Below are 18,042 nucleotides of genomic sequence, written 5' to 3'. Positions count from 1 at the left end.
TAAAAAAATAAAATGTAATTAAATTTTTAAAAAATAAAAGGAAATTAACCATCAGCATATACAGCTCATGAAAGAAATGTAAAAGAGAAAGAAAACCATAGAAGACAAAAAGAAAAGCTGCACTGGACATAGTACAAAGAATAGACTTTGCTGAAAGTATGTGAAGATACATGGTGAGCAAAACAAACCAAAGAAATAGAAACTAATAGACAATTTAAAAGGACTTTCAACATAAGCATAATAAGCATTCTCAAGGAAAACTGGCTCAAAAATGTTAATGTTCAATTCATTATATATTTTTATTCAAGGACAATGGCCCCTGTGAACAGTTTGAAACGTGAAAGACACCAGGGAATGCAGCCACGATCCCTACTAGAGGACAGACTTCAGCTAAGCAGAAACTATGGCACAAGGCCTGGAAGTGAGCTCTGAATCCACATAACTGTAGAACTAAAATGAAAGAGATTATGGTGGGGCGCCTGGGTGGTTCAGTGGGTTAAGCCTCTGCCTTCCGCGCAGGTCATGATTCCAGGGTTTTGTGATCAAGCCCCACATTGGGCTCTCTGCTCAGCAGGGAGCCTGCTTTCCTCTCTGCCTACTTGTGATCTCTCTGTCAAATAAATAAACAAATAAATAAAAAAAGAAAGAGATTATGATTGCTCATCATAAATGTTATACTACATATACCCATTAGAAATGTGTTATAAAGCCTGACAATATATATATTTTTAAAACTATACAGCTTTTATTCATGCTAAAATGAATAACATAAACATTCCCAGAGCAGTTAGGCAGCAATTCACAAATCTTCAAAAAATTTCTTATTTAGCTCTTGGGATGCATTAATGAATGATCCATCCACTTGTAAGCGAAATGATGCTTTGATGTCTTCTGCCTTGAGTCTGTCTTTTTGAATTGGTTGTTTTGGTTGTTCGGTTGGTTTTATTGTTGTGGTTGTTTGTTATGGCTCAAAAAAAAATTAAGGTGTAATATGGATATGTAATACTTCTGAAAGAAACCACTCCTGATCTTTTTTGGTTTCTTTAGGAAGAATATGGCCATCAGTGAATCAAAGGTAATGAAAACTTCAGTCATTCACACCAAAGATGACTCGGTCTAATTAGGATTCTCCTTCTCTAGTGGTCTTCTTCTAGTGTCTTTGGATACCAGCTTTCTCCTGGATAACGGTGGACCTAGGAAATGAACTCCATTCCCAATGGTCAATTAAGTCAAACGCTACTCCAGCTGACAAAGAGTGAATGTCTAACCTTAGAAACATCATGTCATTTTGTATTACTAATAGCTTAGCATCTGATTTTTTTTCCTTAGTCTTGAAAATTGTTGGAACCACTGAAACAGAGTTGTGTGGAAGACAGACATCTCTGTGTTTTTGGCCTACTTCAATCTATACTTAGAGGAACTATTTTTCTCTCCCTACTTGGTTTCAAAACTACATTTAATACTTGTTATGCATCATTAATTCCAGTTTAGGGATTATGGTGCTAAAAATAATAAAAATGAGTGTTTAAAATGGACATGTTCAATTAACTAAAATGCCTTGTTTGGCTGTGGTTTCCAAACTCTTTCAAGCCATAATCCTAGGAAGTATAAGATTTGTGGGCCTTTCATATGTTTATTTACAGGTTATATGCCCAAATGCTCCTATATTAATATAGTACATACATTATAAGGCATAATATAGAAAATCTAAAGAATTAAAGATAACACTATTTTATTTATTAATGGCAAATGATTTTTGCTGTCACTAGAAATTATTAATACTAATAAAAATAATGTGACTTAATATACTTTATAATTTCCAAACATCTCAATTTAATCTTTTGTGATTGAGCAATTTAATACTTGGTTTTAATGGCTGTCAGATACCTCATGAAGATATGTGGACCTAAGTGGGAAAAGGGCCTCATGACATTCAGTCTCTTAATTTATAATTCCATCCTCCAATAAGGGAAAGGCTCAGGGGTGTTTTGAAGGTTTAAAAAAAATTATTATTTTATTGTAATTGTGAACTGAAAGTCAGCTAGTATATGTCTGTCTCTCCTGATATTAGCTGCTCTTAAAATCATACTAAAGTTATTGAATTTTTATAGCTTTAGGAATTGTGTTCTAAAACCACAGAAACTTTATAAGATTTTTTTCCACTTGGTTAGGACATTCCACTTTCAACTTACTGAACATGCAGATGCGAAGGGTTTCCATAAGTGTCACACATCATTTTTTAAAACAGAATCACACTTCCAATCACTCATTTTAAAAAATGCTCTCCTGGAAGCATAGATTTCTTTTGAGAAGTAGTTTCTCATGCATTGTTAAAACACTGCTTCTATTAGGGAAGGGCTGTATTTAAATGTATTTTTCTTCTTCTTCTTTTTTTTTTTTTATTTGACAGACAGAGATCTCAAGTAGGCAGAGAGGAAGGCAGAGAGAGAGAGGAGGAAGCAGGCTCCCTGCTGAGCGAGAGTCCGATGCGGGGTTCGATCCCAAGACCCTGGGACCATGACCTGAGCTGAAGGCAGAGGCTTTAACCCACTGAGCCACCCAGGCGCCCCCAAAATCCCCAACACCCCTCCGCGAGAGCGAGGAGGAGGAGGCAGCAGCGGGGGTGGCGCCACTGCTCCCCTTAAATGTATTTTTCAAAAATACACTTAAACTATGAGGTTGTGGGCACCTGGGTGGCTCAGTGGGTTGGGCCGCTGCCTTAGGCTCAGGTCATGATCTCGGGGTCCTGGGATCGAGTCCCACATTGGGCTCTCTGCTCAGCAGGGAGCCTGCTTCCCCCTCTCTCTCTCTGTGCCTGCCTCTCTATTTACTTGTGATCTCTCTCTGTCAAATAAATAAATAAAACCTTAAAAAAAAAACACTATGAGGTTGTACCTACTGAATCTGTTTGACACATAAAGGTCAGCAAACATGGACACTTGTCTTTTGTTAAAAGATCCTTCCGTGAAGAAGAAATACATTGATGCTTATTACTCATCATCACAAAGTGTATACAAAGATGCTACCATATTTCAAAGGTCTCGCTGTTCTAGGATCAACTAAGTAATAGCGTCCTATAACACTCTGTCTAGGTCTGGCTTTAACTCCTTTGCTCTTCTTCAACAATGTGCTCGATAACTTGCTTATGAATGTTGCAGTAAAAGAACTCATAAAGGTCACTGTTACTGACAGTGAGAGCAAATCCTTATTTCAAATAACCTGCCTGATCATTTCTATGGAGTAGGGATGGCTTCCAGTCAGATTTCATGAAATTATTTTTATCTCAAATGGGAACATCTAGGTTCCTCCATCTATGTTCCTACTATCCACTCACTCTTTCTTCCTCTCTGTCAGAAATTCAGAGGACACATGACTACCCAGAGCAAAGAGGACACTTCTTAGTCTCTTCCCCCTTGCAGCTACCCAGTGCCTTGAAAGTAAGTCTGGGTCACTGGGATGTAAGTAGAAACAATGGATAGCCCTAAGAGGAAGAGAATCTCTTCAACTCCCTTTCCTCTGACCTAGCTGGAATCCAGATGTGATAGCTGAAATCTAAGCAGCCACCTTGCAGCAAGAGGGAGAGACACCTGGTGTTGATGCAGCCAGAACAGTAAGAGGAAAGGAATCTGGGTCCTTCATGATCGTGTTGCCATCAAGTCAGCCCCAGACGGCCTGTGTTTATGTGGGAGAAATACAGTGCTTTCTTTTTTTGAGTTTTGTGATTTTGGGTTTTTTGGTTCTTGTTGCAATAGGGACCACTAACAGATACACCTGGGAACAGCTGAGGAAGAGCTCACACAAAGACTCAGAGAAGACTCAGCTCTGCCGTCTTGTCATGCACGTCAGCACATGCTTGTGCTGTCCATATGAACTTCACTCTGCAGCTTTCTAACAGAAACTACATTTAAGCCACTTGCCCATATTGTCAGGAGTCGTCTAAATAAAGGACATAATACAACCATTATGTCTACTCTATCAGGGATGCATGAACTGTAACATTGATCAACAACTCTGAAAGCACATGAACAAGGGGGCCATCATCAAGCAACTTCCACTCTTCAGACAACTTAAGACCCCTGTGTAACCTGTGTCTGAACACAAGGGAACCAGCCTCCATGTTAAACAGTAATAAAGCTTCAAATTTTTTTCTTGCTAAATATATATATACACAATGAAGTTCTACTTTTCCCCCTGCTCCTCTCCCACCCTTCCCAACAAATATCTATATACATCTCTCTGGTCTATAAGCACTCCACTATCAAGGGTATAGATGGAAAAATCTACATACCTAAGTTTTTGCCATAAGCCTGGAACTTGTAAAAGCAAATGGCAAATAGAGGGGTGGGTGTATATAAAGATTTTGGTGCCTTACCTGAATACGTCCAGAACAGTCCTTTCTGATAACTTGGGAGCCACCTGCTTAAATGCTTTCTTGAAATCTTCCAAAGTTAAATACCCACGATCTATTTGAAATGAAAATATAAAACATTCACTTACTTCTATAAAACCTATTCACTGTTATCTCAACCATATTTGTGTGAAACTTTCTTACTCGAAGAAAAGCAGTAAATATAAGGTAATCTGAGATTGTCTCATCAGAAGAATTTAAGAATCTACTATCACTCTCCTTCAGTGCAGGCCCAGATGATCTCACAGGTCATTAACTGATTCTCTGAGTGCCACAGGGTTTCAAGTCTATGTGAATTGCCAAAACAATTTATTCATCAAAATTCAGTTTTTTTTTTCTTGCTTGGTGTCAGAATGACAATATACAAATGTTTAGAGGGAAAACATCAAAGCAGCGAAGACACTGACCCTGGACTCCACAAGTCTTCCCATCCTGTATGTGATCTATGGGGCAGAGGGGGTTCAAAGCCACTTCTCTTGGCTACATCCAGTGCAAGAAAAAAGAGTTCTTTCCAGTCACTTGTGGGTCAAAGTAGGAGTCAAAGGAAAAGGCCATACGGTTCCCCACACCTTTGTAGGTGGTTCATGACCTATATCCCCATGTAGCCAGCCCTTTTGCTATTCCCATTATAAGGTAGGCAAATCCTAATACAATTATGTAACTGTAAATATTATCTTATCCATGGTAAATGTCAAGAGTTTAAGACTGCGATAGAGGAAAAAAAATTCATACCAACACCTAAGTAACAGCTAATGAATACAGTAAGATAATCTCCCAAGTATATTAGTTTATTTACTGAGAGTACTCAGCAACTTTCCTTAATAGCAATTTTTTAAATATCAAAACAATTTAAAGATACTTAACAGTGCCTGTCAAAAGCTGTGAAGATGTGTCTTATTTCATTCCAATGGAGTCGAACTTCCTTCTTTTTTCTAACAATACTTAAAAACTCCTCAAGCAATATACCTAAAAGTTAGAAAAAACAATTTGCCAAAAGTGAACATCTTCCTCTCTAAGAAAAAACAAAAACATAAATGAAAAGCGATACATATCATGAACAAATTTTATCATCGTTTTGATGAACAGTGCATATCCCTAAAGCTCTATAAAGGGAAAATGACAGTTTGCTAAATGCTAAATAGACCCAGCCCTAGCAATGAACAGCAGAAAGGATAGGCAGTTCACTGAGCTCTTCTAGGGGTTAAAGGAATGGTGACCTCGAAAAAGTGTAACACTCTTCCCTCTAAAAGATGGAACACACAGGCCCGAAACTACTTATTAAACAAGGTGTCCTAATTTTTCTTTCCTTATGGTTCTTTGATTCCTTTTTTCTTAGCCAGATGTCATTATGGTAGTTGTTTTTTTTTTTTTTCCAACTGGGAGATGGGGGCGAAGAAGTAGTTTCTCAAAAGTCAATACCAATTGCACACCAGAGATAAAGTTGGAGAGAATATTCCATAAACAATAGAGCTGGCACCGTCCCCAGCCTTGGGTATACCCCACCACTACTCTGCAGCCTCGGGCTCTGCTTCCTGTGATTCTCATAATAAAAGAGCCCAGCGTGATCATATGAGGTTGGATACTGTGCTTACAATGTCTATTAAAATGAATTCTAATGTGATCTTTGTAGTAGGTTTAAAGAGGAGAGCCAAGAATTTAAACATTTTAGTGAACTGAGCCCCAAATATATAACATAAAAAGAGCAGTTCATTTTAGTAACTCAGAATTTCCACTACAAAACAGATCACTATTTTTAAAAATAGCCCCAAATCATACAATAACCATGTGCTAATTTTTAAGAACTTGCACTTTTGGTGAGGTAATACTGAGTTGTATACGTTCCAAAAATGGTTCCAATGGTTTTAAAAAAATGACAAAGAAAATACTTTTCTTAAGGGAACCTTTGTACAATGTTGGAATGTAGGAATGTACAATGTAGGAATATAAATTGGTACAGCCACTATGGAAAACAGTATGGTAGTTCCTCAAAGAATTTAACAGAACTACCATCTGACCCAGTAATTCCCCTTCTTGGTATTTACCCAAAGAAAACAAAAACATGAGGGTATAGATATCTTTTCAGATATCTATACCCTCATGTTTACTGCATGAGCATATTTATTTATACTATTCATTTATACTAGCCAAGATATGTGAGCAACCTAAGTGTCCATCGATGGATGAATGGCTAAAGAAGGTGTGAAACACACACACACACACACACACAGGAATACTACTCAGCCATAAAAAAAAGAATGAGATCTTGCTATTCTCCACAACATGGATGGACGTGGAGGGTACTGTACTAAATGAAATAAAGCAGAGAAAGATAACATATGAGTCCACACATAAAACAAAACAAAACAAAAAAACAAAACAAAAACAAATGAATAAACAAAACAAAACAAAACTTGACAGATACAGAGAACAGATCAGTAACTACCAGAGGGGAGAAGGGGGAAGTGGGCAAAATGGGTGAAAGGGATCAAGAGGTACAAACTTCCTGTTATCAAATAAATAGGTCATGGGAATGTAACATACAGAATGGTGACTATAAATAATAATGTACTGCACATTTGAAAGTTACTAAGAAATAGATCTTGAAAGTTCTTATCATAAGAAAAAACGATTTTGTAACTCCATATGATCACAGATGGTAACTAGACTTACTGTGGTGAGCATTTCACAATACATACCCATATGGAATCATTTTTGTTAAACACCTTAAACTAATATAAAGTCATATGTCAATTACACTTTACTAAAAATAGTTTTATTTCCCATGTTTTTCTTATTTGTCCATTAAAGATTTAGAAACTTTTAAAAGATTTTATTTATTTATTTGACAGACAGAGATCGCAAGTAGGCAGAGAGGCAGGCAGAGAGAGAGGAAGGGAAGCTGGCTCCCCACAGAACAGAGAGCCAGATGCTGGCTGATCCCAGGACCCTGGAATCATGATCTGAGCGAAAGGCAGAGGCTTTAACCCACTGAGCCACCCAGGAGCCACTAGGTTTAGAAACTTTAAAAGTCAATCTGTTTTTATGTTCAAATGCTCCTTTTACAACTTTTTAGGACCCACTGTGTGCCACACAATGTTGAGCTCCAGAAATAGAAGGGAAAAGAGAACACACACACACACACACACACACACACACACACACTCCAGTCCCAAGGGAGTTACCAGTCTAGTGGGGGAGGGAATGATAGCCCAGGTGCACCAGCACATGTACACGTAATTATAAATGATGGCATATGGATGACAGAGACAAGAGGAAGTTATAAAAGGATCACAAGAATCCTCCTGCAGAGTAGATTCTGAGGAAAGAGTACTCTCTAAGGAGAGGGAATATTTAAGATAAGACCCATGACAAGAAAGTACCAACTGGCTAATGGTGAGGAGGAAGAACATTCCAGGAAGCAGGGAAAAAAAGTCGGGAAGGCAGCTGCATCTGTCCTAAGCAACAGGGCACATCTCCCAGAACTTCCCAGAGTGCCTGGCACGTGCTCAGTAATTGTGCTTTGTATGGAATTTGTGCCTGCAGCTTTTCCCCACATCACAGCTAAAGATACACAGGGATGCAGCGCTGTTTTCATCTCAGCACCTTTGAGAACAGAGGACGTATCGAGACCACTTGCTGAGGATAAAATTGAAGTCTAGTCAGCCACGTTCCTACAGGTTCAAATGTTAACTTTACTTTCAGGAACACCAAAAGCTCATCAATTAGATAGCATCTAGATTAGTTGAAATTCCTGAATAATATATTCACTGATCTCCGCATGTCCTATGAGACCCTTTACCACCTCGCCCCAGTCTACTTTTCTGGCCTCCCTAGTAAACTTCCTGAGGCTTACCCAAGGCAACAAACCCTTTCATACCTTTGGGCACATTGCCTGGAATGCACTTCTCCTTTTTCTCATATAGAAAGTTTACCTCTCCTTCCCTAGGCAACCAGTGCATTGCCTCTTCTTTGAAGTCTTCCCTGATTTCTCCCAGTTGAGTCCCTTTTCTGTGACCCACCAGCCCTCTGTTTATAACACAATTGATTTTCTTTTTGAATCTATTAGGTCCTACGGTAATTATTTGATCACACATCTACCAGAGAAGCACTGTATGTGGTTTAAGATTTTATTCCCAGTGTCTGGCATCATACCAGGCACATAGTAGGCATGCAATACATGTTCATTGAATAAGTACACAAAGTAACAGGAAGATGTTATTTCTAGTTTTCAGAAAAAAACATTAAAATGTTTGTTTTAAATGATCTCATAACTCTGTAAAACTAATGCCAAAAGGAGGTTACTTTCTATTCACCTAGCCAACAAAATAAACCATCATTTTAGAAACCCTGATTTCTTAATACATATGATACAGTGAAAAACAAAATTCAGAGAGAAAAGAAATGCACGCATAATATTTGCTCTTCTCATTGCATCTGATTTAGGGAAATGAAAAGAAAAAACAAAACAAAACCAGGACAATTCTATGGTTCAATATGTGATTCACTCACACACACACACACACACACACACACACACACACAAAGACATGAGTAGTAATAACTTCTAAATTACATATTCAGAAAACTTATTGGTATTTGGAACTATAAAGCAGTTAGGTCTTTATTTGGTCTTTATTTCAGAATCCCGTGGGATAACAAGCAAATGTTCTTTAGTTTTTCCTAGGAAAAAATGTGGATTTCAATGGAATGTTTACTATCACTTAAAAAGGACAACAATCTAATAACACAAATAATTCCGTATATGTAATCAAGTTCTTTTACACTATCTTTCCACAGGATCATATGCCTTATTTTTTCAAGTCAGTGTTCTAACGGTCATTAAGTAACATTAAGCCATAAAAACACATCCCCACTGCTCCCTCCACCCCCACACCCGTAACTTGTCTTAATCTTGCACAGCAACATATATCCAAGTGCAAGCCCCTTTTCTACAAAGGGTAGAGTTTCATTCAGCTTGGCTCTCACGTTCCAGTAGTACAACCACTTTCCAAAGCCAATGCATAATAGTTTGCTATTCCTAAAGCTCTGAAATGCAAACATACTAATGTAAGTTTTATACATTCTGCGGCTCTTTAAGTGGCCTAGAAATCGTTTCTACAACTAGCTCCCCCTGCTGTCACAATAGTCAAACCAAAAATTACCTCTTCACAAAGACTCAATAATTCTATTGCCATCAGATTTCATACTCAATGACAAATGCATTACCTGTGTCCACTCCTGGAGTGAAAGAATATGTTCAGAAAATTCTAATTTCAAATACAACGTTGGGTCTCCTATGTACATTGTTCCACTAATAACAGTTGCCTAAATCATTTTATTGTGGTTACACGTTAGTATTGTGACATCAGGAACCACGTAGACCTATATGTTTATCTGAGTTTATTATTAATCCATCTGCAAAAGGTGTTCCGAAATCACCTGGGTAGTTGGACTCTACCAGTAGTTTGCAGACCTTTTTTTTTTTTTTTTTAACTGTAGCAAAGGTGGGGTTCTTTATAAAACAAGAAAGTCTGACTATAGAAGAAATGAAAGCAGAGCTCTTCTGTTGGAGCCAGGGGGCTTCCCCACCATTCCCTGTCCAGCAATGTCCCTGGAGATTGAGGATGGTACAATTTGAGGTGTAATTTGCAATTTGAGGTGTGTCCTTAAAACCACCGGGACCAGTGATTTTTACTAATCTTTCCCGACTGCAAGTCTATGCATTTTCTATGCCATTGGAAAACACTCCCTTCCATTTTATAACTACTCTTAGCAAAATGGACTCTTTCCATGTTCCATAATAAATATATATATATTTGACTTTGCAAACCACTTAAGATACATGATATAGATATAACATGAACAGAGAAAGACTGGGAATGTTATCTTTCCTATTTTTTTGTTTTGTTTTGTTTTTAAGTAGTTTCCTAGGAGAATAATCATCTTTTACCACAGGAGTGGATATATTCAAAAAGTCCAATAAAACCATATAAACTTTTTGCTTGAAAGTTTCATTATGTATATTTTTTTGTGGTTCACAAAACCACTGACCCCAAGCTTCAGGGCCAGTACACACAGAGAAATCCTCTTGAAAATGAAGTTGTCTAGTTTCTGGCTATCACAGTGAGCTTAAATTAGAAACTGCAATAAACCTGGGGAGAGTGAAGGAGAAAACAATAAAAATGCCAAGTTATTTAGACTCTAAGTCTGGTCCTAGACTTAGGAGAAAAGGGAGGATTCACATTCATTGTGTGGTATATTAATTTTTTCCAGGGCTTGAAAATGCCTAAAAATGAGGTTTTAAAAGGATTAAGTGGCTTTTTAAAAGGTATAATGCAAGCCTTCTCCCGTATGAGAAATAAAATTCAAATTGTGACTTCTAGAGGCCATGAGGGGAAAAAGGGACAAAATGTGTTCCCGTAAAAAGATTTTAAGGACAGAAGGCAAAAGTGGCATCAACAATGATGGGATGGCGGCGCCTGGGTGGCTCAGTGGGTTGAGCCTCTGCCTTCGGCTCAGGTCACGGTCTCAGGATCCTGGGGATCGAGTCCCACATCGGGCTCTCTGCTTGGCAGGGAGCCTGCTTCCTCCTCTCTCTCTCTCTGCCTGCCTCTCTGCCTACTTGTGATCTCTCTCTGTCAAATAAATAAATAAAATCTTAAAAAAAAAAAAAAACAATGATGGGATGTCCCCTACATTCATATGTTTTCTTTTGGCGGGGGGTCGCAGGCATGCATGTGTGTGAGCGAGCACATGTGCCTAGACGAGTGGGGAGGGCAGAGGGAGCCAATCTTAAGCGGGCTCCCAGCTGAGCATGGAATCCCACCCCAGGCTTGATACCACAACCCTGAGAACCCAACCTGAACCAATACCACCCTGAGCCAAAATCAAGAGTGGGACATTTAACCGACTGAGCCACCCAGGCGCCCCCATCTGTTTTGTTTCTTAGGGTAAAAAAAAAAAGACAAACCATACAACAGACCCTTAACTATAAAGAACACAATAAAGGTTGATGGAGGGGAGGTGGATGGGGAGACTGGGCTAGATGGGTGATAGGAATTAAGGACAGCACTTGTTATCATGAGCACTGGGAGTTGTTTATAAGTGATGAATCACTAAATTCTACTCCTGAAACTAATATTACACCGTATTTTTTTTTAAGACTTTATATGAGAGAGAGAGTACAAGCAGACAGAGTGGCAGGCAGAGGGAGAGGGAGAAGCAGACTCCCGCTGAGCAGAGAGCCCAACATGGGGCTCTTGATCCCAGGACCCTGGGATCATGACCTGAGCCCAAGGCAGGTGCTTAACTGGCTGAGCCACCAGGTGCCCACACTGTATGTTAACTAATGGGAATTTACATAAAAACTTGAAACAAAAACAATGGTGAGCTGTCACAGTAAAATGGATGAATAAATTCTGAGGACTAACATTTTTTTTTCCAGTTTCCTGAATGAAAGTAAGGGAATAAAGAGAAAAGAATCTACCTTAATGGAAGAAATCAAGTTTTACTATATCACTGGGAGGAAAATGAAAAGAGTAAAATCAGGTTACAACAGAATAGAGAAATCTGAACCAATAAAACCTTACTTCTATCAAACATGGACAGGAATTGTTACTTTTTTTATTGTGTACATCTCCTGCTCGTAAGCCATCAGAGGCTCCTCTTCCCCTTCATAGTTCAAAGTCCCAATACCTTATTCTGGAATTTAAAGCTTCACTATTCCTTCTAGGCAAAGAGATCCTCGGTCCGCCTTCTTAACACTCAGCTTCCATCAGATTAGTTTACTCTACTGAACACAATTCATTTATAGCTAGACACTATACTCCTTGCTGGTGCAAGAGGTAAAAATATCCCAAGGAGGATGGATTCCATTTAGGGTAGGACCCATTACTAACAGTATGACAGCTGATAGCTTTGGATATGCAAATCTGGGGGTGGCTGGGCAGGGAAGAGGGGGTCTTCTAGGCAGGGATCTGGGAGAAGTCCCAGCCTCTGAGGGTGGGCAGTGGGGGAAGAAGGTCTGGGAAAGTGCACAGAGGTAGGCTACAGCCAGCCAGCAAAGAGAAGGCAGCACTAACTAGGACTTTCCCATCACTAGCTATGGAGAGGGAGGGAAATAGCCCTTTTCTGTACTGTTAGCAAATGCCTCCGCATTTGACATGACACCCAACGTTTATACAGACATGGAGCGTGGCGGGCAAGCAATCATGCTGAGCTCTGCCTCCACACTGGCATGGCAAAGCACAGAAAGCACCAGGGGCTGGGGGACAAGCACACAAATGGCATCGCTTTCATTCATTTCACTAAGTCCTCTTCTTTGCCTCTCTAATTTTGCAAACCTTACCCATCCTTTCCCACCCAGCTCTGTCCCGTACCTCCTGTCTCCCTCCTCTCATCTCTCAGAGGTTTTCTTGTCCACAGTAATTATTTGACATCTGGCCATAAATGAAGTGACAGTACCCTTTTATCTTCCCTATCTTTGGTCAGTGTCTGTGTCTCCTAATTCCTTTCTACCCTACTGTGACACTTACTCAGCATCCTCTAAATGGGTAATGAAATAAATTAATTTAGGGGTGAATGGCCAATACTAACAAAATGGTCCCACGATTATGTTGCAAGATAAGGTAAGTATAATGGGCATGCATTTTCTAATCACAGAAAAGAACTAAGAGATCAGTTGAAATCTGAAGTCAAATAAACCTTGCTAAACCCGCTATATTGGGGCTTTAGTTCCTTAGGTAGGAGCCCCAAACAAGAAAATATACACAGCTAAAAAGGGTGTTTACAGAACTTAAAACACTAGAAAATGGACATTTAAATTTAAATCTGGGAAAATAATACAATTCACAATCAACTAATGGGCTCAAAACAACTCAGATGAGATTGCAATAAATAAAAGTATACAAGCCAATTGGCCATTAAGTTCTTCCACAAATTATTTTCCAATTGAACTAATACTGGAGAGCGTGACTGAGTCAAACAGTCCATAATCACCGTTATGATGAGTCAATCTCTTTGATTTGTTCCATTGTTTAAGTTGGTTAAAAGTAAGTTCTTGGGGGCGCCTGGGTGGCTCAGTGGGTTAAGTTGCTGCCCTTGGCTCAGGTCATGATCTCAGGGTCCTGGGATCAAGCCCCGCATTGGGCTCTCTGCTCAGCAGGGAGCCTGCTTCCCTCTTTCTCTCTCTCTCTGCCTGCCTCTCTATCTACTTGTGATCTCTCTCTGTCAAATAAATAAATAAAATCTTAAAAAAAAAAAGTAAGTTCTTGGAAAGCCTTTCCTTCTTTATGCAAGTGAAATACATTAATTATTTTCAAAAGGTAATATGAAAACAGGAAGGGGGAAAAAAAGCTGGATCTAATCACCTAGTGCAAAAAAAATTCTGAAGTACTTTGTTTTTTTCCATAGACATATTTTATATGGATTTGGGATAAAAACACACCAACAGCTGTGAGGATTCAGTGGGGCAAAATTCATGCAGTTCTTACAGCACTTGATTTACCTACTAAGCAAAAGTTCTATAAATCTTATTTGTTGTTACTCATATAAAATGCTCAATAATTTATCACACAGTGAAGTCAAATCATAGGGTATCACCCATGGTCGTGGTCTTTCTTTGCCCCTCATGGAACTGCTGAGACATGGTTGGCATTAAACCACTGGCCTGCAATGAGGAAAGTTTAAGGAAGAGCCTTACAAAACTCACTAGTGTGTTTGCTGAATGGTTTGCGAACATCAATGGCCACTCATCAGCCTCTCTGCCATGTGATGTTTTGAAAGAAATATCCCAAATCAGGGATCAGGGAAAACTGTCCTCTAGATAAGAAATTTCTATTGCATGGACGCTGATCACTGGCTTGTCATTCCCTATTTGTTCTGGACATTAGGTAGCTCAGAAGTAAATCTGACATCAATCTCTAACAACAGTGGAGAACTTTCTGTGTACTGATCCACTCCGGACTTCAACTCATCAACAGAAGTTCCTTGGGGAGTAAACGCTGGTCTCAACTCTGTCACAATGACTAATATGACCCATGGCACTATTAAAATCAAGGGAAGTGCTTATCAAATGGTTGAGAGGGTGAGTTTGGAGATCAGACCACTGTAGTCTGCTAAGTAGCTAGCTGGACCACTCTAACTTAACCTTTCTGAGTTTCAGAAGGTTATAAACTTATAAAATGAGGATAATCTTGAGAGCATAGAGTCGTATTAAATTGAACAATTCATTCACAGTGCTCATTGTGGAGTCTGCACATGGCAAGCTTTCAGAAAGTCATAGCTGCAATTATCATCTATAATAAATATTGTAACACACATATATGTATTTTGTAAACAAATAAAGAACCGTCAAATGCCAGGATTGAGATATTAATATTCCTCTCTAGAGCCTAATTTCCTCATGCAAAAGAAGGGAACAAATAAGTTTTCTAGGTCTCTTCTAGTTGCAAACCACTTCTGTTCTCTATACTTAGAGAAGGTATGAACTACATGACAGAGAACAAGGGTTATTAGGAAATACAACCCTTTAAAAGGGGTTGCACAATTCATATTAGAACCACCCAACAGTGATCTGCTGCTTCTTAAACAAGAGGCTTGATTTTTTTTTTTTTTTTGTCTCCCACTAATATGATTTCTTGTTCCCAGTCCCTAAACAGTTTTGGCTGATACCTGCTTGCTAGACATTAAAATGCCTTCTTGCTATTTCTGGCTGCCCTCAAATTCTCTCAGTGTGTCTTTCCCGGAAACACTCTACTCTTGCTTCTAATGGCTTTGATTCACTTTTCACTACTCTTAATTTTCACCAGGAAAATATACAGAAACGACCTTTTATTTTTTTATTTTTTTATTTTATTTTTTTTTTTAAGATTTTATTTATTTACTTGACAGAAAGAGATCACAAGTAGGCAGAGAGGCAGGCAGAGAGAGAGAGGGAAGCAGGCCCCCTGCCGAGCAGAGAGCCCGATGCGGGACTCAATCCCAGGACCCTGAGATCCTGACCTGAGCCGAAGGCAGCGGCTTAACCCACTGAGCCACCCAGGCGCCCCCAGAAACGACCTTTTAGAGAGACCAGTAGGACCTGGGCACCCAGGTTTTGGTACTGTGTGAAGCGTGTGCCTGGTTAAGACTCTGCCAAATCAGGATCGATCCAGATGTGAGTCTGGACCTCACCCAGGAAGCTGGGCAGCAACTGGGCCTGCACAGAGAATCCTTTAGGGTGGCATGTGAGAGACCAGGCCTGGATATAGAAAGAGTCACAGATAGCTGGAGAACTCCCAGGTCACGCCTACCAAGAACTTTGAAAAAATGGGATTACTTGAATAAATAGCTTCCAGAAAGCCAAGGTCAACATTTTGGTGCTTCTTCAAGATCAAAACATTAGGAAGAGAGACCATTGACAAAACATTTAAGCTATGCATAAACCGTCTTCCTGCACAAAAAAATAACATATAAAAAAATACGTGACTCACATACGGAAAGAGCGAAAAGGAGTTGATGATCTGAAATTGATTCAGCAGTGAAGAGTTCTAACAGAAAAAAAATATGTTAGCAGCAATCAGAGTTCGGCAGGGATTTCCTGCTAGGATGACTTTTTTGCTCTTTCTTTTGGGTACTCGTGGCCTTGAGTCTCCCTTTCAAGGGAACATGAATTAAAGCTAGTTGGAAAGGTAGTACCCTGAGTTTAAGTCTATTCCTTTAATCTTTAAGATAGTAATGCTCTGAGAAGATTCATTGCCATTGATATCAAGACCAGAAGAGGAAAGAGAGGAAAAAAAAGAAGAAAGAAAAGAAAGAGGGAAAAAAAAAAGAAGAGGAAGAGGAGAAAGGGAAAAGACTAGAAACTGTAGAATGAGGAGAGTCCTTTGACAAGAATTTTGGAGCCAGGTGCGAAGCACCTCCACTGTGATCTCATTACCCCCGTTCTTCCCCTGAATTTCTCAGAGGACTAAGTTATTTTGCAACCTTTTGAAATATATCTTAAAATTAGTTATTAGGAAAAGATGCTGTGAAAAGCATCATCTTCATGATCTCATTGAGAAGTGGATGTGAGACTAGATGTAATATCCTCGATAGAAAATGCAGGAGAGGGGCACCTGGGTGGCTCAGTGGGTTAAAGCCTCAGCCTTCGGCTCGGGCCATGATCCCAGGTCCTGGGATTGAGCCCCGCATCAGGCTCTCTGCTCAGCAGGGAGCCTGCTTCCTCTTCTCTCTCTGCCTGCTTCTCTGCCTACTTGTGATCTCTGTCTGTCAAAAAAATAAATAAAATCTTAAAAAAGAAAATGCAGGAGAATGCATGTGAGAGCAGGTCCAGGAGCACATCATCAAAGTCAGAGAGGTCTCATCAGGAAGATTATTTTCCCTCTCAAAGAATTCCAGTTCTGAAGCACTCCTTAGGCTATAAGAAGTATGGGAAAATGTTCCATAATAAAGCAGTCTTCATTATATATGAGAGAACTCAGGCTGGGAGAGACCGCATAAACACAGTAAATGGAGAGAAACTCTGACTCAGAACATAAAGCTCCAGTGGACATGAGCACTAGTAAAAGGAAGCTCTGCGACTCCAACAAATGTGAGAAATATTTCTGTGTGAAGTCAAAACTCAAGAATTAGAGAATTCATAAAGGAAATTTTGTAACTTTCACAAACACATCTTTAGCCACAAGTCAAAGACAAACTGAGTCTCCCAAACACCTGGGTGGGGGGATATATACACACACACACATACACATATATACATATATATACACATAATTATTTATGGGAGGAAACTAACAATGGCTTACTTGGAGCAGCCCTTTGCCACAAATCAGTTCTTACTCTGTATCAGAATACACACACACAAGAGAAACCTTTAGAAGGTAGAAAACCTTCTGCCAGAATTTACCCTTCAAATGACCCATACAGAAGAAAAAAATCACATGAATGTAACACAGGCAGGGAAACCTTTTCATGAAGTCTTATTAAACATGAGATAACTCATGGTGGAGGGATCTTATGAAACTGAATGTAGGAAAAAGTTCTGTGAGAGTCAGTCTTGGCTCTACAACGGAGAATTAACTATACCTGTAAAAAATGTGGAAAACCGGGGCTCCTGGGTGGCTCAGTGTGTTAAAGCCTCTGCCTTCGGCTCAGGTCATGGTCCCAGAGTCCTGGGATCGTGTCCCGCATCAGGCTTTCTGCTCAGCAGGGAGCCTGCTTCCTCTTCTCTCTGCCTGCCTCTCTGCCTACTTGTGATCTCTGTCTGTCAAATAAATAAATCTTAAAAAGAATGTGGAAAACATTTCTTCTAGAAGAACACCTCTTTGGAGATCAAAGCATGCGTTAAGGAAAGAAAACCTTCTGTGTGAAGGCAAATATTCAATTCAGAACCAGAGAACACACCTTAGGGAGAAGATCTATGAAAATAATGATCTGAAAATGCCTCCAATAGCGGTCCCACTTGCTCTATCAGGAAAGTCACAAATGAAGCAGCACTGGGTATATAACGTGTGGGGAAGACCTTCACTCAGACAGAATCACTCACTGTCAAGGGACTGTTAAGGAGAGAAACCTTATCAACATAAAAAATGTGGGAAATCCTTCTGCCAAAAGATAGAAATCTTTTAGATTAGAAAATTCACATAGAAACCCAC

General features: G+C 39.5%; 1 protein-coding gene across 2 annotated transcripts in view; it reads right to left on the bottom strand.

The window, feature by feature from the left end:
- The window catches only part of EFCAB11 (EF-hand calcium binding domain 11), a 146,509-nt gene that overhangs the window by 120,078 nt on the left and 8,389 nt on the right, over positions 1 to 18,042 (bottom strand). For both annotated transcript variants that reach the window (XM_046009274.1, XM_046009275.1), the window contains exons 4-5: positions 5,273 to 5,374; positions 4,373 to 4,463 (exon numbers count right to left, since the gene is read on the bottom strand). In XM_046009274.1, coding sequence (XP_045865230.1) covers positions 4,373 to 4,463; positions 5,273 to 5,374 — 193 coding nt within the window. The remainder of the gene's footprint in view (positions 1 to 4,372; positions 4,464 to 5,272; positions 5,375 to 18,042) is intronic.

This window comes from Meles meles, chromosome 6, assembly GCF_922984935.1.
Source record: "Meles meles chromosome 6, mMelMel3.1 paternal haplotype, whole genome shotgun sequence".
Taxonomy (NCBI): domain Eukaryota; kingdom Metazoa; phylum Chordata; class Mammalia; order Carnivora; family Mustelidae; genus Meles; species Meles meles.
This window is presented reverse-complemented; position numbering and strand designations above follow the sequence as displayed.